Source organism: Meles meles, chromosome 5 (assembly GCF_922984935.1).
Source record: "Meles meles chromosome 5, mMelMel3.1 paternal haplotype, whole genome shotgun sequence".
Lineage (NCBI taxonomy): Eukaryota > Metazoa > Chordata > Mammalia > Carnivora > Mustelidae > Meles > Meles meles.
In genome coordinates this window covers 82820460-82844302 of record NC_060070.1, presented here as the reverse complement: position 1 = coordinate 82844302, position 23843 = coordinate 82820460, and the positions used below count along the sequence as shown (strand labels likewise).

At 34.8% G+C, this 23843-nt stretch overlaps 1 protein-coding gene across 6 annotated transcripts in view; it reads right to left on the bottom strand.

Moving 5' to 3' along the window:
- FAM184A (family with sequence similarity 184 member A) overlaps positions 1-23843 on the bottom strand; it is a 116877-nt gene that overhangs the window by 25248 nt on the left and 67786 nt on the right. For 3 of the 6 annotated variants that reach the window (XM_046006738.1, XM_046006732.1, XM_046006736.1), the window contains exons 7-11: positions 21159-21320; positions 18545-18666; positions 17903-18053; positions 6726-6767; positions 408-620 (exon numbers count right to left, since the gene is read on the bottom strand). In XM_046006738.1, coding sequence (XP_045862694.1) covers positions 408-620; positions 6726-6767; positions 17903-18053; positions 18545-18666; positions 21159-21320 — 690 coding nt within the window. The remainder of the gene's footprint in view (positions 1-407; positions 621-6725; positions 6768-17902; positions 18054-18544; positions 18667-21158; positions 21321-23843) is intronic. The other 3 variants (XM_046006733.1, XM_046006737.1, XM_046006734.1) reach the window with 2 other exon arrangements.

The window sequence follows — 23843 nt, the reverse complement described above, 5'->3', positions numbered from 1 at the left end:
TCCTTGGATATGTATGTGTCTTTTGTAGATCCAGCCTGAAAGAGGAAAATTAAAAATTTGATGAAAGACTATTATAAAAGTTCAAAATTATACTAAGTGATTATTGTGGTTACAGCTCAGTAGGACCACGCTAAATTTATTTAACTGCTGTTAACTATATGACAAGGTGTATTAGTCTCATCATGAACTCAGCATTATGTTGGGAAACAGAAATAAAATGTTGGCCTTATTTTAACTGTGTAACTGGTGTGTACGTTTAATCATTCTGACCCCCAGAAGAAGTCAGATTCTAGAAAACACAATGAAATAAAGCAATATATAATTTGGAGGCAAAAAATTAAGAATTTGAAGGCTGGTAATTATTAGGCTGTTGGATTACCCTTGAACATATATCATATTAAACTTACTCTTTGTTCCTTTTCTTTTTCTTCTTCCATGGTTTGAAATGCAAGGACATGTGCTTCTTTTAAAGATTTATGTCTCTGTTGATGTTGTTCCTCTAATTCTTCAAGCTCTTGTGTAAGTCGTTGTCGTTCTTGTGTAAACTGGGCTTGCAGTTGCTGCAAAGAAGTCTGAGACTGGGAAAGCTGCATCTCCAGATTCTGTTTCAGCAAGGAAATCTATGCCACAGAATGGTACACAATGAAGAATAAGTACAAGGCATATTTCACAAATTGCCAGTCTAAGGGAAAAAAGCATGTCAACAATATTAACTATGGTAAAATAATAGCCTTAAATAAGTATCCACTTAAACTGTTTTAAAATATTTCATAGATACTTAATATTTAGGTATCACCACTTTAAAATCTATTTTTAGTATCCTAAAAAATAGACTGTTTTAGTGGTATTAAGTTTGTGGACTCACTGTAGCCCATGTTTAGGAATACACCTATTTATTACAATGAATACCAATGTTACATTGCAATAAAAATTTATAATATGAAATAAAAAATGGGACAACCAATGTTAATGTATTTTTTAGGTTATGGTTACCTTAAGGAGATAGTATAAAAAGCTAAACTGCTTATTTGTGAGGTGGTAAAGTTGAGTAGTTAAGAATGTGGACTCTGAGTTAAAATCCTAGCTCTGCCACTTGCTCTATTAATACTTCACCAGGCTGTGTGAGTTGAAGAGTGTTACTACACATAGCTCACTTAGAATGGTCCCTGACATGTAGTAAATGCTCAATAAATATTAACTAAGATTATTTGGGGATTTAAAAATTACTCTTTAACAGATTTATCCATTTATAACTTGGAATCCTTATGTAAACAAAAAGGATTTTCACTTTTGAATTTTGATTTAATTCAAAGGATTTGTAAACCTTTAAGCTTTTTTAAAAACCACAAACATCCCCAAATCCTTTATTTATAGCCTCGCAATGACAGGTACTTTTCTTTAACTAAGGAAAACTAATCTGTTACTCCTTTTGTACACAGACATCACCCTTAATATGTCTGCATATTATGTGAAGATGCAGAATAAAAATATGAAACACTTATATATGTACGTGTGTGTATATATATATTTTTTACACGTATACATTTGATATAACCATTTAATTTTATCTATTTCTCTTCTCATAAGCAGGAAACTGTAACTTGGAATTAGATTACTCAACCATATTCTAATAGAAGTTTGAAGCTAAGGAGAACATAGGAGAAGCAGATAAAAGGTGTCAAATCTTCCCCAATGGGGAGGGTATGTGCTATCGTGAGTGCTGTGAAGTGTGTAAACCTGGCGATTCACAGACCTGTACCCCTGGGGATAAAAATACATTATATGTTTATTAAAAAGAAAAAAAATTTGGAAGGGGAGGCGAACCATAAGAGACTATGGACTCTGAAAAACAACCTGAGGGTTTTGAAGGGTCAGGGGTGGGAGGTTGGGGGAACAGGTGGTGGGTAATAGGGAGGGCACATATTGCATGGAGCACTGGGTGTTGTGCAAAAACAATGAATACTGTTACGCTGAAAAAATAAATAAAATGGAAAAAAAAAAGTTGTCAAATCTGTTCCAGTCAATAATTTAAGATACGTGTTTATACACAAGTAAAACAGTTTCTACGGCCAAGAAGGCTAAGGGAGAAAGGATACTATAAAGTGAGTATATGTAAATGGGAAAAGATTTTTTGATTGATGGAAGGCAGATATAGGATGGTTCAGATGTTTCACAAAGGGTCTGGGAAAGAAAAAGGGGGAGAATCACCACAGATGCAAAAAACAATAAGGAAAAATAAGGACAATATTACAGCAACAATTAAGGCCGTATCTGTACAGCTGGAAGAGTAAGACAAATTATACTATGTGACTTACCATTTTATGCAAAGAAGATCAGAATGAAATGAATATTAAGAACAATCCAGAAAGAAAAAGTAAATCATAAAAGGGTAAAGGGCAATAAAAATGTGTGTTTGTGAACACTAATGTGTAACTGGTAGAGTCATTTTCTTCCCAACTAGCTCGTTCTTGAAATAGAAAAGGCATCTGCCTACCCTACTCTCTTCCCAAGTTCAACCCTTGTCACAGACCCAGCATGGGGACCCATGTGACTGTCTTGTCTGTGCTGAAAACTTTTAAAAAACATATATGGGAACATTAGGAAAAGACTATGTTACATGTAGAATAATGATTGATATTGTCAAAGCTACTAATTGGCCCCTGGCTAAGGGACTAAAATCCAGCCAGTGAACAAACTGCTCATGAAGCTGTCTACCCTGACACGCATTTGCTTCGACTCAAAAAGGGGCTTGTTTCTTCAATTTGCACACAGTGCTACATGCGCTAGTAGTAGCCCTGGGTTCAGTACTCCAGTTAAGTGTGCACTGAGGGATATGCCAGTCAGTTCATAGCAGTGTATCTGATTTTCTGCAATACCCACTTCAAAAATTCACTGCATTTGTGGAATTTGAGAAAAGGTAGAGGATCATAGGGGAAGAGAGGAAAAATGAAACAAGAAGAAACCAAAGAGGGAGATAAATCACAGAGGACTCGTAATCTCAGGAAACAAACTGAGGGTTGCTGGAGTGGAAGGGGGTGGGAGAGATGGGGTGGCTGGGTGATGGACACCGGGGAGGGTATGTGCTATGGGGAGTGCTGTGAAATGTATAAGACTGATGACTCACAGACCTGTATCCCTGAAATAAATAATATGTGTTGTTAATAATAATAATAATAATAAAAGGAGTTCTTATATGTTAATCTGACTACAAGTGACTCACACTTTAACTATTTAAGGATGAAACTTATGAAGAAATACAACATTTAAAAAGAGGTACCATAGTCATATAGTTATATATTTAAAATCAAAGCACACTTCAAACCTCTCTAGCTTAGATAAAATACACTTAAATATTTTACTTAATATTTTACACTTAATATACTTTACCGTGAAAGAATTCCAAAGTATATTTTTCATTTTAGGATATAAGATTAATCTTTGCAACTATGCTGGATAAAACACGCAAAAAGACATTATCATGCAGTGTAGCGTTCAAATATATTTAGTTTAGATATTCTGTATTCTTAACTTTGAAAGCATACCAAAATAATATTAAGGCTATCTAAAATCTCTGGATTCATGCTCAAGACCAGTACATGAATTATATGCAGAAAGCCTTTATCATGCAACGCAGCATCAAAACTTCTTTGTTCATTTTATAAAGAAATTAGTAGCACTGCATTAAATTGTCAGCCTTTATTCAACATGAAAATTACATGGCACTTTAAAACAGAAATAATGAGCAAAGCAATGTAAAATGAACAATGTTTTATAGTTGTAATTTAAGCAGCTGAATTTAGTATATTTTATGGAAATACATATTAATATATAACTTCATTAATTCAAAATAAAAGAGAACAAAAATAGACTATGTGTCAAATAGTTTGGGCAATCTTGGTCAGTATTTTTATTACAAAATTATAGAAAGGGATTTGTTGACTAAATGAAAATGGTTGTTCAAATTATATGTTCAAAGTACGTGTATATGTATTAGTTTCTATACATTTGTTCTAATTTTAAATGTTAATGCTTTTTATTTTGTTGGTTTTAAATAAACCAGAAGAATTCGTATTTCAAAAAAGAATTTCAGTCCTCTTTTAAAAATTCTTACCACAGGTGTTTAATATAAATTTTATAACATATTCTATTGATTGACAGATATGAGGTACTTTGTAAATAATTTTAAAGGCCAAAAGTAATTGCCACTCTGATCTCTACCATTTAAAACACTGATGTCTTTTTGAAAATAGTGTTGTAAAATTTTCAAAAAGATGAAAATTAAAATTAAAAACATATGGATACATTTTTTGTAGAGAAAGGAAAGCCTTACCTATTTCCTACAGTCAGTTTCACAAGGATTTTGTCCCTTCACAGTGGTGCATGAAAAAACACCCTCAAAATAGACAATGAATCAAATCTGAGTTACTAGATCTGATAGGATGTCAACATGGGACATGGAATTATATTAAGCCAAAATATTTATCATTTTTGACAAGAAAGGTCAACACAAATTCTTAGAAAGTCTAACCATATGATATTCAGTTCAATACTTTCAAATATATAAGGCAACATTAAAAACCGTTAACAGAGGCTTGGAGGACAGTAAAGATAATTTATTACAATGTCAACAACTTAGATAAATGTTCACATAAAATGTCTGAAGGTCCCTGAATATTTTAATTCCTTTTTCCCCCCTTTTGAACCACTAATTTGCTATTTTTAAAGAGTCTAGCAAAGAAAATAAATTTAAGTGTAGGGTAATTATGACCATTCTGAGAAAATTCTGAATTGTTCATAATTTCTTGGTATTTTTCTAAGAAAACCTATGATGTGAGTTTATCAATTAAGAACCACAACAATGCCTACTTAATGTCCTTAAGCTATTTTGGTAATATGTTCCCACTCACCCCTTCATTCTTCGTTGAAAAAAATTAGAAAGCTTTTATAAAGGACAGAAGTATCCATAACCACTTCTTTTTTAGAACAAGGCAGTCTGTAACAGAAAACTTGCATGGAAGGCTGGGAAAGAATGTGTGGAAGAGGTGGGGAGATGCTCACCCTGCTCAACAACACTGACAAGATGGAATTTTGTTTGGATAATGACAGAGTAGAAGAACTGATCAGAAGAACTGATTGACTATATTACAAAAGGAAATTAATTAATGGGAATTTCATTGTGTCACCAACCCCTTTTACTTTTTTTGTAAGAGATGAATCAAGGTGTTCCCATTCTAGTTACTAACATTTAACTTCAATTTAAGGTTGTTTTTTCATTTATAACTACTCATTTATAGCTGTTTAAGAAAATGTAACTATGTTGTCACAAGTATTCTGAAATACAATTAATTCTGATAATAACCTTATTTGGATTCTTACTCCTATTCCAATTAGTACATATGGTTTATATACAGTGGTTCTGGTTTAATATAGTGATCATGCCCAAATTTTACTATCTGTGAATTTCTTTTTTTTAATACGCGAATTTCTAAATGTAGCCTCATTTCACCAACATTCAAATATCTTTGTTGTTTAATTTTAAATATATTTTTAAATGGTGTTACATGTATTCATGTATTTATAAAGATTTTATTTTTAAGTAATCTCTCCACCTAATGTGGGCCTCGAACTCACAACCTCAAGATCAAGAATCCCATGCCCCACTGATGTAACCAGCCAGGTACCCCTTTGTTCATGTATTTCTAATTATTTTTTACACAGAAAACAAGGTTTAATATTAAAAGTAGATAAAATGTTTTCTTGTAGAAAGAATTTAGAAAGTTATGACAAAATAGTTTCACTCCAGAAGTATCAAAATTTCACAGAACATCTCCCAACTCAAGCTTTGATTCCCCTAAGACAGGAGTTGGCAAACTGTAGTCTGTTTTTGTAAATAAAGTGCTACTGGAACATGGCCACCCAGATTCACTTGCACATTGTCTATGGCCACTTTCATCCTACAACAGCAGAATCAGTAGCTGCCAGACAAACTGCGGCCCACAGGGCCAAAAGTATGTACCATCTACCCCTTTACAGAAAATGTTTGCAGACCTCTGCCCTTGGATATCAAGAAAAATATTCAAGGATGTTCAGCTCTGTTATTTTTAAAGAACAGCTTTGAGTATGGTAAAAATAAATCTCATTTTTTCTCTTCATATTACATATGAAAAATTTTAAATGCGTGTTAAATTGGAATATTATTTTGAGGCTTAATTTCTACATATTTAAGAACAATACCTTTGCCAATTCATAGAAAAGGGACTTGCTTCATTTCACTTAAATCTCTTAATAATTACAATATCAAAATATAAATTATGTTGAGAAATCACATGAACCTTCTCAGCTAACACCTGTTTGATACTACTTTCTTAAAAAATAGTTCAACAAAAGCAAATGTACGTTTATTTGCATTGTTACAACAGTCAACTAGTTTATAGTTTTCAAAAAATATTTTTAAAGTAAACATTCAAATAATGAATTTTTATTCATGAGAGGTAAAATCTTGCTTGGCTCTATAATAAAAATATACTCATTAATACAATGTGGTAGATGTATGCACATACACAAACGAATGGCTGAAAGCTTTTGTAACCCATCTACAAAACATGACTTACTGAATGCAGAAGTGTATTTTTTATAAGTTAAAGCTTTAAAGCAGTGATGATATTTATGCAAAATCAAAAGTGCAACATGCCCTTGTGTACAAATTGTAAGTGCCGCTCACTTACATTGTTGATAGATTTATGCAAAGCTTCACCCAGAGAGTGCCGCTAGGAAGGAAAAAAATCAAAGGAATAAAGGGAAACATTCAGAAATCAACTAAGTGAAAGAAAGAGGGATATAAAAGGGACAGTAAAACACAGGACATTATTTATAATATGCTCAAGAAAAAATATATTGAAAACAGTTCTGAGAAAGGAATTAGACAAAAAAAATTAAGACACACAATCTAAATTATCTGTAGTCCCTCAAAACAGTAGCTGATGTTTGTGGGATGGCAGATTTACCTATGCAAAATACTGAAGACCAGTACATATAAATCAGAGTTCAGTTGAAAAGATAATGGTTATTGAAGGATCTAGAAGAAATATTACTGTTCTAAGTTGCTCCCAGAAATCTAAAGCTTTATCCTTAGTACTGGTATAGTATGCTCATGATAGATTTCTCAAGAGAAATGAGCAGATGAGAACTCAAACACTAACTTGATTGTCTGCATAATTTGGAGGTCACAAATATTTAATCATTAAAAATATATGAATATTTAATAATACTCTGATTTTATACTTGGGGGAAAGAAAGAAGAGATGCCTCGATAATCCTATTTTCTAGGATATATTTGTCAAAATTATTTATGTTCTGGGTTTATTTTTCAGAAGTTCATTGCAATTTTGAGTGATATAAAACAACTGGAAAAACCCACAGCCTCTCTTTCCCCAATATGGGGGAAAATGTGATTTCACTTTTAATTGCCTCATTTTTTTTTTGCTTCCCCAAAATAGAAAATAGTATTTTAAAGCTAAATTAGTAATTTAAATAGAAAAGTTCCTGTGAAATAGTTTTTGCTTTGGACATTAATCAAACTTTCAGACAGAAAATAATCTTTTTTTTCATGATGTGATAATTCCTTGGTGTGTTAGAAACTAAAACTTGTTATCTGGTAAATAATTTTTAATTTAGAATAATATAAGATATAACTTAGGATATAGTATATTAGAGTTATAAAAATAATTTGAGAGAAAAGATTATTTTCTACCTGGTTATTCTATAAGTGCTCAATTTAAAGTTTCTCATATATACTACATAAAATTATGTAATGCATAATATACATTTTATATATACATACTTTTTCTTTTATATGTATTAGTTGTATTAATTCTATTTACTTTCTCTTTCTCTTTATGTTTTCTCATACTTAATATTCCAGACTTCACAAAATTTATGAAAACCTAGGGGATTTTTAGTTGTGTTTTTCTGTTTTTGTTTTACCTCTTTGTATTTCTCAGAACTGATGTCCTTGTACTAGAAGTCAATTTAAAATGTATGGCATTTACTTATGAAGCAGATTTTATTTTTCACTCTTTAAGTAAGGTATCATCAGACAAAAATATGTGTGTTGCTTAGGATTCCTGAACTAACTGATAAAACTAGGCTAATATGACAGATCATAAAGTGGCATGCCAGGTCTTCCCTTAGGAATTCTAGATCTTAGATTTAAAACAACAGAAGTGTATTAGAACACTTGGAATCTAAACTCACAGGGGCACTGCCTCCATCAACTCACTGTTACAAGCTATGGAAATAGCTAAACCAAAAGGAATGGTCCTTGAGTTGTGACCTGGGGTGACTCACATCACAGACCTGGCTGTGGCAGTGGGGAAATGCACTAGCACTATGGGGTCATGACCCCTATTGGTTAATATATAAATGAAGTAAGATTTTTTTCATTTAGGAAGATCTTTATTGGAGTACTACTAAATTGCAGGAAATATCTTAAGTAGATACAGAATGATATAGAGAGTTGAATAAGACAATAAAACAAATATACAAAAAACAAAAAATAAAGAAATAGTTGATAAAAACTATGATTGGAAAAAAGATTGCTTTGATAGAAAAATGACTAGAAGTGATCCTGTTAATCGTAAGAAAACATCTGTTGGAAGAAGTGACATTTCAACTTGGAATCAATGAAAAAGCCAACCACGAAATGTGATGATCCTGGGTAAAGTGTATCCAGACAAATGGATTCGCTAGCACAAAGACCTTGAGGTAGAAGTGAGCTGGGAGCGAGTGGATGTACGCGCGCGCGCGCGCGCGTGTGTGTGTGTGTGTGTGTGTGTGTGTTGGGGGGGAAGGTTTGTGAGGATGACATGAGGTGGGTGATTTTTGCAAGGGCCAGATGGCTTATGGTCTTATAGGTCCATGAAAACAAAAAGCCTTAATTTAATGAAGTACCTTGAGAGCATTTTAAGGAGGGGAATGGCAAGATCTGATTCTTCATAAAAGATTACTTTGAGTGCTATGAAGAAAAGTGAAGGGAGACTATGAAAATCGTGGCCTGGACTACTGTTTACTACAGGCGATGGAAGCAGATGAAGCTGGGATGTTTTGGAGGTGGAATAAACACGACTGAAGGATTACATGAGAGAGAAAGGAAAGAGAGAAATCAAGGATGGTTCTTTAGTTTTTGTTTTGGTAAAACAAGCAGTGCCAAGAAGTGAAGATGATGGGTTGGGGGATGATGACTAGGAATCAGTATCTGAGTCAGACATGTGGAATTTGAGATGCCTATTAACCAGCCATGTGATTCTGAGTTCAGGTGGAAGATGTCAAGGCTAGAGATTTAACTTTGGAAGTCACTAACATTTGGATGGTATGTATGCCACAACTCTAGATGGGATCCCCTAAGTTGAAAGAATACTTGCTGAACTAAAAATCTATATGCAAAAATATTATTTGGCAAGCTTTCTATATGAGCAAGATCCATGTTAGCATAAACCGATGCCCTATATAATAGTCAATTTGTTCCAAAACATCTTAAGCTTGTCAGGTTCTGAGATAAGTGAAAAGGGCCTAAGCACATCCTCTTCAACTGACAGCACTCAGATACCTCAACATAGAAGGCTTACTGAATGTTTTTCAGGATTTTCCTTAAAGGATGAATATAATCAGACTTTCACATAAGTAAGAAAGCTAACTAAAAAAGTTGCTGTACTTAATTAGAAATTTAGAGCTTTGTTTGGAAGAAACTGTGCTCTTAGGAGTCATCTCACTGTTCTAAACTTGAGTTTATTCATTTAGAAAACAGCACAAGGTTTTACATGTTTGCAATTTGTAAACATATCAGTATATACATATTGAAATCCACTGAATTACCAGCTTTTGGAAAACAAAGACTATGTCTTACTCAGAGTTTGTATCCAAAGTGCCTAATGGTATGTGGCAAAAAGTAAATAGGTCAATAAAGGCTTATTTCAAGACTACATGAATGATACGGACTTTTATTTAGTTTTTGCTGCTCCCTACCTTACTTTCCCTCTCCCCCATAGTAACAGAAGCAGCAAAGAGAAAATTTCAGTTAAAAAGAAAAAAAGTTTTTTAGAAAAAATACATACATCGGTATCATGTAGAAATTCTGTAGACAAGGCCAATAGATTCTAAGACTTAGAAATGTATCCTCAGAGAAATGAACTAATGAGTATACCAAATATACTAAATATTTGTCCAGAAAATATTAATCTGAACAAAGATTGCCTAGAGGGAAAAATATTCATTGAATGGCACCTAACTTGTCCCAGTATAGTCTCTTCTCCGTACTGTAACCAGAGTTCTAAAATTGTAACATTTGAATATTTCACACTCTTGATTAAAATCTTTCAATAGCTCCTCACTGCTTTGTAGACCAAGTCCCAGCAAAACCCCAAGTGATCCAATCTGCCTACCTCCCCAACCTCCTGGCTCTCTGCTCTCTAAGCAAAGGTATTTGGGGGCTGCCTGAAGGCCTTGCACATATGTCCCCTTCTGCTTAGAATGCTATCTCCTTCTCTTCTTGGCCTGACTCCTGCTTCTCTTTCAGGTCCTAGGTAAAGGATCCCACAGTCAAAGAAACCTTCCCCAAGTTCCCAGACTGTGTTAGGTTCCCAGGGTACACACACTGTGTACCACAGTTGTAATGAGTTAATGTGTCAAACTATTATTTCTATTTGCCTTCCTTTCTAGATTATAAGCAATGAAAAGGCAGCGATCATTATGACTCCATTATGGGTTTAGCACACTTCATGTCAAATCGGAAGCACTAAATTTTTGACAAATGTCAAATGCCATCAAATGTCAACAGAATAAAATTCTCATTACTAACACAAGAAATGTCATTTATCAAATTTTTAACTTCCTTGAAATAATATTACACTGACCTTATGCTGCAATTAAGGTAAAATATGTTAAAGCTTAATAAAATGTTCTAAAATTCAATATTTAATATATAATATGGTAATTTTTAAAAGATTTTATATATTTATTTGAAAGAGACAGACACAGCAAAAGAGGGAACACAAGCAGTGGGAGTGAGAGAGGGAGAAGCAGGCTTCCCACCGAGCAAGGAGCCCGATGTGGGGCACGATCCCAGTACCTTGGGATCACGACCTGAGCCAAAGGCAGCCGCTTATCGACTGAGCCACCCAGGCACCCCCATAATATGGTAATTTCTTAAAGCAAATTATGTAATCTTTTTAAAATATTAATTACAAGGTTTACTAATATCTACAGAAAAGTAACCAACAAACCCAAGTTTTAGAAGTGAAAAATCGCAATTTAAATAATTCTCCTACAGAAAAAAAAAATCATAAATAATTGTTCAATATTTAAACTAAAGTAGTAATAACAGGCATATAATAAATGAAATTAAGGTGAAGACAAATTAATATGTTAGATAATTCTTAAAGCTTTTCTCAGAGATTTTCTTAAATAACTTTATAATCATATACCCAGTGAACCCTTTCAGATCCCCAGTGCTTTTTTTTAGTATTTTGTCATTTGAAACTAGGAATATGCTAAGTTGATTTGTTACTACAATGCTATCTAAATGTTTGTAGGTATTTTTCCGGTGTGTTCTGGGTCTTACTACCTCTGAAGGCACAAACTGTTACCTACAGTATTTTGCAGAACAGATATATACTTAGTAGACATTAATAATTCCCCAGTATTTTAAGCATCTCTTTTTAAAGACAGTGTAGATATCACTGTTCTATCTCTTCACTCTCTTCTCCTAAAGGTATCAATTTAAGAACTGGATAAACTTATTCTAAAAAAGGAAAAGAAAATTTTTTAGATTTTCAGATTTGCAAATAAATTTAGAAAACAATTTAGTGCTGTTAATCTTGGGGGAAAATCTCAAGAGCAGGAACACTAACAATATTAAATCTGATAAAAGAAGATAAAATACAGTTAATTAAATTTTTTTGACTGAAGAGAATTTAAAAACAAGCTCCCATATTTACTGAGGAAAATACTGCATATTAACTTTGAATCCAAGAACTGAAGTATGAAGAATAATGGATGTTCACTGGTTTTTAGTAGACTTTAATCCCATTCCACATTTTCTGGGGTCCTATCTGCAATTCCCACTCTCTGTTCTAGTTGCTTTCTCTCTTTCTCCATATATTATTTCCCCTCAGTCTTTCTGCTTCTTCTTTGACTTCTCTTTTCCTTACTCCAGTCATTTCTTTTCCCAGGGCTGAGGCTGGATCTCTGATGTTTGTTCTACATAGTTTCCTGCTCTCCTACTTTCTACAGAGATGATGCAGAACTGGAGAGTCAGTGTCATTGATCTCCAGTCACTGCTCAGGACTCTGTCAAGGTGTTTAGGTTAGCCGGGAATAGATGATTATTCCAGCTCACTTATTCTAATCCCTTTATCTCCGAATGCATCTATTCTTCCATTAAAAAGTATTATTGTTATTCTTTTAAAACAAACATAAAAACTGATGTACATATCATCTTCTTTCAGTAGGCACAAATGCAATTTCTAAAAAGAATTCCTTCCTTCCTAACATCAACTTAATTTAAGAATTAAGAGATGGAGGTAGCAGAATGAGCACTGAACCAAATTTACTCCAAATTTTTGTGACCTAAATAGTGTAGGCCAGTGTTATTGAATAGGATTGTAATTGAGAGCCATGTGTGTAATCTAAAAAGATTTTAGAAGCCATATGTTTTTAAAAGTAGATTTTTAGTCATATATTTTACCCAATATATCCAAGTCATATATTTTACCCAATATATCCAAAATTACATCCAAGATGTAATTATAACTCATAAATATATTAGACATTCCATCTATGTTTTGTACTAAGTATTTGAAACCCAGCAGACATTTTACAGTGGCATCTCTATTTGGATGAATCTCATTTCAAGTGCTCAATGGTCGTATGTGGCTAGTAGCTATCGCCTTGGACAGCACTGGTCTAGAAATCAGAACACAGTCTGCAACAGCCTGAAGAGGCTGGCTTCTCAGCTGCTCTTGACCAACAGCACTCATTTTAATCTCTATTGCTTACTCATGTCATTGCCCTGTCCAACTCCGTGTGAAAAATTCTAAAATCTCCTGTGATGAAGAATCAGTATGTCAAACCAAACTTATCATCTCACCACCCTACTTGCCCCCAGTTAAGTGGTTCATGACCTCCCTGTCTCAGATAATGCTCTTCTTTTGATTATTCTGGCTTTAAATCCTGAGTTAATTTTGACATTTCTTTCTCCTTTAGCAAAGTATTCCATCAAATCCCGTGATTTATTCCTTTATAGTTTCTCTTGTAGTCTTAGTGAAACAAACTTAATTCAGGTCCTAAATGGATAGAATTATTTGTACTTCATGTATTTGACAACTTTGTCTTCAGTCACTATGCCTCAGTTTTCATACCTTCCATTCAACAACTATTTGAGTGCTGACTATATGTCAGGCAGTTTAAGCAGCTGGGTATGCAACTGTGAACAGTACAGACAGTGATCCATCTTTCACGGAACTACATTCTAATAGGGAAAATAATCAGTATGAAGCTATGTAGAAATACATGTTTTGAAGAAACACAAAGCAGAATAAGAGGACACAGAGTGATGGAGGGTGCTATTTTAGAGAAGGAGGCTAGGGAAGATCTTTTTGAAGAGTTAGGATTGAGCAGAGAATTGAACAAAGTAAAAGAACAAGCCATGAAGATCTGGGGAAAGTGGATTCCACGTGGAGGGACTGACAGGTGTAAAGGCCCTGCGATAGATTAAGTTTGGGTGTGTGTGTATATATATTCCAGGAACTCCAAGTCTTCCAGCAGGATAACAGAAAAGGAAGGGAAGAAGTGAAAGGAGATGATGGCAGGGGACAAATCATAAGGCTACTACAGGCCACAGTAAAAGTGTGGATTATAACCTAAATGTAAAATGTTTGAAGCAGGAGAGTAACATGATCCAACTTAATATTTTAAAGGCATCACTCTGGCTGGTTGAGAAACTACATGTAGGTGGGCAAGAGAAGAAGCAGGACGACCAAATGCAAGTTCCATCTGCAGTGTGGGAGAGAATTGCAAGTAGCTTGGATAGGGTGATAGTAGAGGAAGTGCTGGAAATGGGCAGATCCTGGGTGTACTTCGAAGGCAGAGCAGCAGGAAGTGCTGATGCATGTTGTGACAGAGAGGAGTCAGAGAAGGCTGAGCAGGAGACAGAGAGCAGTGTCTAGGAGGAGCATCTTAGGTTGAGGGGTGATGGTTGGGTGCATGATGTATATTCAAGAGTTCTGTTCAGACATTTTGGATTATCTAATTGAGATGTCTCCATTTCAACCTCACTTCAATATCACAGTCATATTAAGCTGTGATAAAATAAAATAAAAATTTCAACATGTTGGTCTCCTATCCATAACCTTACTGAGTGAACTCTCAACTCCTATGATTAGAAGCAAAAATTTTTCACAATGACCTATCTCCCCAACTGCCCCACCTCATTTTTCTGTGTTCCTCATAATGCCTGGATTATGAGTATATTCAATAAAATATCAAATGAATAAGAATATTTATGTTCATCCTTTACCCTATTTGCAGTCAAATGCTCTACCACTGAGCTATACCCCCAATCCTTTACCCTATTTGAAAGTCACACTGAAGTTGATCTCTTGAATAAAATTTTTCCCAATCACATTGGCTATGTCACTCTTTCTCTGCTCTATACTCCCACCCAGTAGTATGTTGGTAAGTACATAATAGCTCTCTGAAAAATAAAGCCCTGTTGTGCAACAAGTACTGGTACTGTGGTGTAAATACTCCCACCATCATGACTTCTAGCCACCAACATGTCCCAGAATATGGAGTTGAGAAAGCCTGCACACAATCAGGGCTATGTGAGCTGGCAGGAGCCAGAGCCAGGACTTCACTGCTCCTAGAGTATAAACTGTCCAGACCATTTATGGTCACTCACTGCAGTGATTTTTACTGCAGGTAAAATCCTATCAGATTGCAGATAATGTACAGGCTAAAAACTGTGTTACATACATACACAGTGGCTATAACCCGCTAAATAACCTTTGGGGCCTCAAAGTTCAAAATGAGGAGTCAGACCCAAACTACACAGTCCCACAGTTCTATATGTGAATGTTATGTCTCCCAAATTGCTCAGTCCACGGCTCTGAATGAGGGAATTAGAATATTGAGTCATCAGACCAGACCCAAAATAAAATTTGCCTTGAAAAAGGTGAAAAAAAGGAATATATTATATTTTAGGATCATAAACAGAAAATATGATCACATAACACACTGTATACTCGCTTTTCTTTAGACAGAGTTGAAGAGTAAAAATGTAGTTCTTTTGCTCTAAAGGAACTCAAAGATACACTGGTTAGCCCCGGAAGTGTACCTAGTTTTGGACTAAGGGGTAGTCCAAAGAAAATTATAGTCAAGAACACAATGAAACATTAAAAGAAAACTAAAAATATGAAGTTAGACTCTGATCAGAGCACAGAATAAAAATAATAGCTTTGGGAAATTTTGATAAAATAAAGAACATATGACTGAAGAAAAATGAAACTGTTGTGTCTTTCTTTGCCCATTTCTTGATAGGTAAGTTTAAATCAAATTTAACTCTCAAGAGATTAAGGTCACATGAAAGATAAATTATTTCTTCTTTGCTCTAAGCAGAATGAAATACAAGTAAACCAAGGCACAAAATAGACGTGTTCAGTTTACTCAGAAATAGTTAAAATCTGTGAAAACACAGATCCTCTGATACTTTTCACAATACAGGTTTCTGCCTAAAGCCTGGCTGTTCCAATTTTGTTCTCCACTCTTACTCCTTACATGTCCCAAAGTCCAAGGTAGATCTGTTTTCTCTAAGGGCAGAGGAGTGCTGGCAGTGCTAGAAACAAGGGGATGAGTGAGGCCAGCAGTAGCAGTAAATAGAATGAGATGGTTGTAGGGCTTGGAGCTGGGGCTAGACAGTATGAGGACCAGGATTTAGGAGGAGTCAGGCAAGTGGAAAGTAGCAGAGCAGGTACAGCACACAGACTCTAGGAACCCATCCACAAGAATCAAGAAAACAAGATTCAAAGGGCCCAGAAGGATGGAGGGGTCTTTTGTCCCTAACAATGTTCCATTAAAAAGACTGCTATCCTGCTGGAAGTTTCTGTCCTCTGACATACCTGGAAAGAGTGCAACTTTGATCACATAATACCACTTTCACTTCAGCGTGGAATCATTTGTTCAACTGTTTTCCTAACTTTCTTCAGGTACAGAAGATCCCGAGGTATAACAGCTATTTGACAGTTTATCAATGGGAATGTGTATGTCTCCTGGGTTTTCGAAGTGGGGAGAGGGGAAGATATTGTCATTTTGGAAATGGGACTGATGGCATAGAGCAGAACAGAACAGCTTCATCTCTGGAGACAATTCCTGGTTATACTGATATGTATGGTTAATCTGCTTTGAAAACTAATCAAAAATTATTTCTGTAAAGTTAGCAAAATTGGAACTATTATGTAATAAATTACTTTATGACACAGAACTAAAATAATAAGCAAAACATTATGTCCTCTCAGGAATAATCAATGCAGAACAAATACTGGGGAAAAAAAAAAAGAAAAAATATCAGAGAAGCATGGATGAAATCTGACAATTTATTATAAGAGAGATTACATGAGTAATGAAATAATTTAATAGAAAATAAGGGGGAGAATTTGTAGGTCCTCTTTAGACTGCCAAGTTCAGCCAAAAAATGTCTATGTCAATACTTTGTGATTAAAAAACAAGGCAGACTTTCAGGGTTGTTTTTCATCTTTATCATACAACTGAACTAATCTTTTAAAGTACAGAACATCACAGTAGAGTATGACTTCTCTACCCAAGAAAATATGTCCTTCTAGGTCTCTAAATAGGAATATAAAATAAGTATACAGAAGGTAACCAATAATCAATGAGAATCTGGTGCCCAACTTCTAGTGAGAATTGTCTTCTCTTTACTTTTGTCTGAATTTCAAAGGTTTCAAAAATTCATGTATATATACTTCCTTTTCAGGGTAACATTAACTATTATGAAAGGCCAGACACAAATCGGCAGGCCCCAAGTACTCTTGAAAGATACTGCATATATGTACCCTCTGTAATAAGTTATCTTACAGAAAGCCTATCCTATTTATTTTGAAATTCATCGTGATCACAAATAGAAAGATAATAGTAGATTTCTCACACTAAATTACAGAGCTGCTTCTTGTCCAAGTTCTGCACTTGCTTATCAACTAGTGACTCATGCAGTCAGTCTTATTTAATAACGGGCTTTGCGAAAAGTGCTAAGAACTCATAAATTTAGAAGTTGTGTAAATGAGTGAAATTCTTTTAATTACAGTGAACATGGAAATAAGTGAACCTGACGTAAGAAGACAGATTTAGGACAGAAGACAGACTTAAAAATATCACTACCTTTTGTTTTGATAAACATTTTGAAGTGTAACAGGCAACACCCTTTTGCTGAGAAAGAAGTAAACTGCTCACTTCTAGTATGGCTTTAGACAATCAGGATGCATTTAATAAATTTTACCTTCTGGGGCCCAAGTGATAGCTAATGGCTTGAAAAAAGATTTTATACTTTCAAAATATGGGTAATTTATCTATTTAAAAACCTCTATAATGTGTTCAGTTCAAATATTAAACCAAAAACCTATAAATTCTTCAGAATTTAGGACTGCATATGAACATTATTTAGTACAAAGTTTTTGCAAGTTAATGAATATACCTCCTTGATTTTATACATTTTTAAAATTTTAAATTTGCCCTATGAAAAATAACAATACAGTGAATTAACACACAATGTTTTATAACATCTTCCTGGCTACAGAATGTCAAGGAAAATGAACCTTCAGAATGTAAAGACTATTAATTACCTGGTTTAAGAGATCTTCTACTTTCTTCTGCCATGAATCCCTGGCTGCATTTTTCTCTCGCTCCTTTAACTGCAAAAGTTGAGACATTGCTGACTTTTTATCCTCTTCATGTTGAAGTCTTAACTCTTCACGAAGTTTAGAACACTCTTGTCTAAAATAAAAGGAACGCCTTTATTTTTAAGGAGAATTATTCCTCTCAGTAGCTATCATATAGTTATTCGTTTTTAAGTATTCAATTTTTTGAATTGAAAAAAAATTTTCAGTTTTTTAAGTATTCAATTAATTCTCCTAAAAAGTCAACTCAGAATAAAAGTTTTATTTTTTTAGTCAGGCTTATAGGACTCTAAGGTAAGTTGGTAAGTTACCTAAGATCATTTATTTGTTCATCAGTTATTAATGGCAGAACAGGTATTAAAACAAATAATTCTTCTGACTTGAGGTTATTATTTTATAAAGAAAATAAAATCAGAAAAAGTATTCAAGTAGAAAAAGAAAATAACCATTTCTCTGCATCTAATCAGGAAAATTCATTAAAAATGCTGTCACTATGATTTTAATGATAAGACAACACATACTATATAATAGAAAAACATTTTTGCACATCTGTATTGATAAGGTTACATTACAGAGTACAAAAAGTACCTAAGGTTTTCAGTCCATTTTATTTCTAAGTCATGGGCCATTCTGTCCACTCTGTGCTTCTCTTCCTCTTTCATGGCAGCAAGTGTTTCTTCATGCTGTTGCCTTTCTTGTTCTAGCTCACCCTAAAGAATAAAAACTTTTCAATGAAAACAAGTCTTCAAAAGCAAAGTCATTGCTGGTTATTTCAAATAAGCAGAATGCTTGCATTATAACTTAAATTCCTATGTCATAATAATTGATAGTGCCATCTATAATGATTACTTGAGATTTTCGGAAAATACAGGGCACATATTTTATATTTTAAATGTCCTTTTGTAAGCTATGTTTCATTAAGACTTCTAATTTTACAAATCCTTTTAAATAGTTTAAAGCTAGCATAATTAATAATCTTCACTTTCCATATCATGGGTATCTATTATCTTCATATATATACATATATATATACACAAATAACAGTAAATAGATATGTTATTCAAATTCATTCATATTTATATACAAAGGTCTATTGATTCAGAACCAAAGCATTATAGCTATAATTCACTGACATGATTAAAATAAGTGATAATATGATATAGATAAAGTGCCTGTAGATTAGGGTAAATCAAGTGGCTCTCTGGAGCCTAGAGCTAGAGGTGACCTGTTTGGACGACATGGCAACCTTCGGTCCCTGCCAGCAGTGGAGCTGCTCTTCGGCTCCAGCAGAAGAGGAACAGTTGTAACAATGACCCTTTCTGGATCACCCACTTTCTAATAGCATGTGTTGGAGCATTGCTGAAGGGCATATCCAGATTACTGGGAGAGAAGAAAGTCTGTTCAAACTGCCATTCTACACTGCTGACCTGACTATAAGCCATAAATTCTGAAAAGTGGATCTGGCCATCTTAGCCAACTGTCCTTTTCACTAAGTATTCTGCCTCTAGGAACTACTACTTTTTCCAACACAGGCAGCATTAAATGGGGTAGAATTTCTTGAAAAGTATTTCTTTTATTGAATGCAAAGTACCTTATTAGACATTAGTGAGGTAAGAAAAGAGGTAAAGAAAATTTGCTCTTTTTTTTCCTCAAGTGTTTCCATATCCATCACCTCCTGGGATCCTCATAAGAAGATATGGAGGGTATATGAGGAAATAGCCTCAGCAAGGTTTTAGTAATGCCAGAAACTATAAACTCCACAATACAGATTTGCAACTATTAAACCAATATTACCATCATGGTCATCAGCACCTTACTCCTTATTTACCAAACCTGACCTAAAAAGTTTTAAAGGGCAGATGCTGCCTTGCCCATGTCTGGATCCCCCAAAGGTACCAACAAGGTGACATACAGTCAGGGACCAATATCCACTTGATGGCAGGTACAGTTATATCACCCACAACAGAAACTCAGCAGGGAGGAGGGAGAAAAGCTCCTATCCATGCAGAACACCTGTTAAGGAGCCTTCCTAAAGTTGTGGTAAACCATGATGCAGCACCTACATTTTCTGGATTAAAACTGCCCAGCAGAACAAAAGATGAGCAGTTGCTAAAGTTTTGCTTACAGTTTTTATTAAGTTCTACTACTTATAGGAGAGTAATGTAAATATGTGCAAGGACCCTAAAGAAATGAAACTGATTCCAATTCTAAACTAAAAAAATTAAATTTAAAATAATATTAATAAGAGGCAACACCTCCTAAGTGCTTACTATCTTATTAAGCACTGTGTTTTAAATGGTTTATCTCATTTAATTCTTACGATGGTGGTGTGAAGTGTATTATTATCCCCTGCCACTCCTGCATTGTTCAGGTGGGTAAATTGAGGATAAGATTAAGTAACACGTCGGCAGTGACACATTAAGCAGTGGATCAAGAATTCACACCCAACCAAGCTGACTTCAGGGCCCACACTCTCATACGCCTCTCTGAAGGAAGAGTAAGAACTTTCTGGATACTATCCTCTTAGTTCTAAGGGATGCTTTTCTCTATTTTCTGAGGCGATTTAAATATTTGCTCTGCTCCCTGAGAATGGAAGACCACAGAGCCTTTCGAAATTTGTAGGTCACAGAGAATTGCTTTGTTGCTATACATGCTATACATGAGAGTTCAAACACCTACCAACAAAAGAATTGTGCATCTTAACTTTAGTGATCCCAAAGAGATATATGGAAGTCTCAACCTCTTGTACTTCAGAACTTATTGGAAATAGGGTCAGTAAAGATGTAATTAGTTAAGAGGAGGTCATACTGGAATAGGGTGAACCCCTAGTCCTATGGGAAGGGGATCCTTCTAAGAAGACGTGAGGACCCAGGAAGAAAGCCACTGACCACCGAGGAGGAAACTGAAATGGGCCACAAGCCAAGGAAGACCTGGGGCTACCAGGGACTGGAAAAGGCTAGGAAGGATCTTCCCTCCTTGGTTTCAAAGGGAGAATGGCCCTTGATTTTGGCCTTTCAGCCTCCAGTCTGTGAGAAAGTAAATTCCTATTGTTTTAAGCCACTTAGATTTGGTACCTTGGTAGCAAAACCCTGAAAAACTAATACACTCCATACAATGTGATATTTACAATAAACCTTAAGCAAAGTAACTAAATATTTTTACCTTGCTGGTGTTTAGATTATAGTAGGTATTCTAAAATTACCTCAACATTTAACAGAGCATCTTTGGTCTCCTTCAGCCTGCCTTTAGTCAAGTCAAGCTCATTCTGAAGTCTCTCCTGGGTATCCTCAAGACTAGCAATGAGGCCTTCTGCAGAGCCAAGACCTTGTTCACTTTTCCTCACCAGATCTTGGAGACGGCCAATCTGCAAGGACATACACCACTTTTAATATACTTCACTGTTATCGACCAGCAAAACAGCCATGTTTGTTTTCTTAGTCTTTAGTGGTAATTTTACTGAATGGCTCTTTTTTGATAAATTTGGAAGAAGCAATCAAATAATCATGATAGCTTTCATCTGTTACCCCTCATCAAAGACCTCCATATTTATGATTTCCCTCTTTCATGACAACCATGTAAATAAGTGGATAACTCAAGCCCCCATTTTAACAAAGAGAATTCCTAGTTCCATCAAATAATCAAATCCCTACAAAAAGAAACTAGAACAAGATGAAGATTATATCAAAGACAGAGGAAAAAAATATTATTTTAGATAAAAATATTTTTAAAACTGCTTTTTAAAATGGAACCACTTATACTTCATTTGAGCCTAGTTTTCCTGCTGGTTATAAAGGCAACTGATTTAGGTCAATATTAATGAGCTGCAAAATGCACATTACATTAAGTTGTGATTTCTTCATTTCCATACAAAATTTCCTCATGAAATTGTTAAGAGTTTTAGGGGGCGCCTGGGTGGCTCAGTCATTAAGTGTCTGCCTTTGGCTCAGGTCATGATCCCAGGGTCCTCGGATTGAGTCCTGCATCGGGCTCCCTGCTTGGTGGGGAGCCTGCTTCTCCCTCTCCCCTTCCTCCTGCTTGTGTTGAATTTGTACACTCTTGAAATTAGGAGCTAATAAATTCAACAAATTCAACAAAGTTGAATTTGTACACTCTTGAAATTAGGAGCTAATAAATCAATTTGTTGATTAGGCAGATTCATATCTTCAAGTTATGAGAACTAAAACCAATATGTGAAATACTTTATCTAGGAAAGTGCTATGTAGTAAAAATCTCCTTTTTATAAAACAGCCAAGTTTATCAAAATCCTATAGAAATGAAAACTTCTAATTTTAAAATAACACCTGAATATTTCTCATTGTAAATACAGGCATCACAAGGAAAACTGTAAACATTCTCTTTCAGCCTCCTCTCAAATGACCACCCCTTTCCTGTCCCCTTTCCATGCAGATGTTTATGTTACTATCTTTAAAGGGATGCCAGCCTGATACACTGAGCTGGAAAGCTTCCAATTTTTTTGTGCTCTGAAATATTTTCAGTTAAAATTTATCTGTTTCTCAAAATTTTAATAAAAGTCATCCATTAAAATCCTCTGGGCCTAGTGCCTCTCTAGATACCTGTTGGGAGTATTTATTTCATGGTTATAATTAGTTCTATCAGGTTGATCAACTACTTTGAGTCATTCTAGAAATTTAAAATATTATACAAAGACATCTTTTTTCCCCAATTTAAAAAATTTAATAGCATATTTACATTTAATATTCATTTACCATGTCCTAGAATTTTTTTTGTCCCTGAATTTATGCCCCTTTCTCTAGTCTACCTAGTTTATTTGTATCTTCCCTGCTTTCTATGTTGCTCTGGCTTGCCATAAATGTGTCACATGGGTGAATGAATACTATAAGGAAGGTGTAACAGAGTTAAGGAGTATTGAACCTGGGGCTCTGCTAGCTCAGTCTGTGGACCCTCAGAGTTTGAGCCCTACCTTAGGAGTATACTTTAAAAAAAAAAAAAAAGAGTACTGAACTTAGGTAAAAGATTGAGTTTCAAGTTCTTGGTCTGCCACTATAAAGTCAGAAAAATGATACCTACCTCATAGTTATTATAATATTTAAGCTCAAGGATATATGGGAAAAGATTCTTTAATTAGAAAGCAACATACAAATACCAGGTACCAATTAGTAAGGAGATGACCAAATTTATCAACATGGAAAAAAATTTTGTTCCACAATCCAGGTAATTTTCAAGTGAGTAAGATTATAAGTACAAATGGAATACATGAAAAAACTTATGAAGAACAGTATTCTAGCTATTACACAAAGAATTAAAAGAGAAAGGCTGTTCAAGAAACTAAGTAGAGGGGCGCCTGGGTGGCTCAGTGGGTTAAAGCCTCTGCCTTCGGCTCAGGTCATGATCGCAGGGTCCTGGGATCGAGCCCCACATCGGGCTCTCTGCTCCGCAGGGAGCCTGCTTCCTCCTCTCTCTCTGCCTGCCTCTCTGCCTAGTTGTGATTTCTCTGTCAAATAAATAAAATATTAAAAAAAAAAAAAAAAGAAACTAAGTAGAGACAGAATGAATGTTTAAAAAGAAAAAAACTTTAACATGCTGTGCAATTAAACATAATAAGCAAATAATAAGTAACGAACACAACTAATTAAGCTTTGTTTTCTAAAACATAATGAAAGCGGTTATGTAAGGAACACATCTGTTGTCATATCAAAATCTCTTTTTTGTCATGTGCAGCATCTGCCTTTCTTCCCTATGGGTCCATGTCAACCCAAACCCAGGAATGAAAGTGGCATTTCCTTGAAGCATAAACCAGTTCAGTAATCTCATTCTGTTGGCCATGAGGACTGGATCAGAGGCAGGCACATGGTATAAGTTCATCTTTACACAGTGATCTCCAGACTTTAAAGAAGTTCCTAAAAAA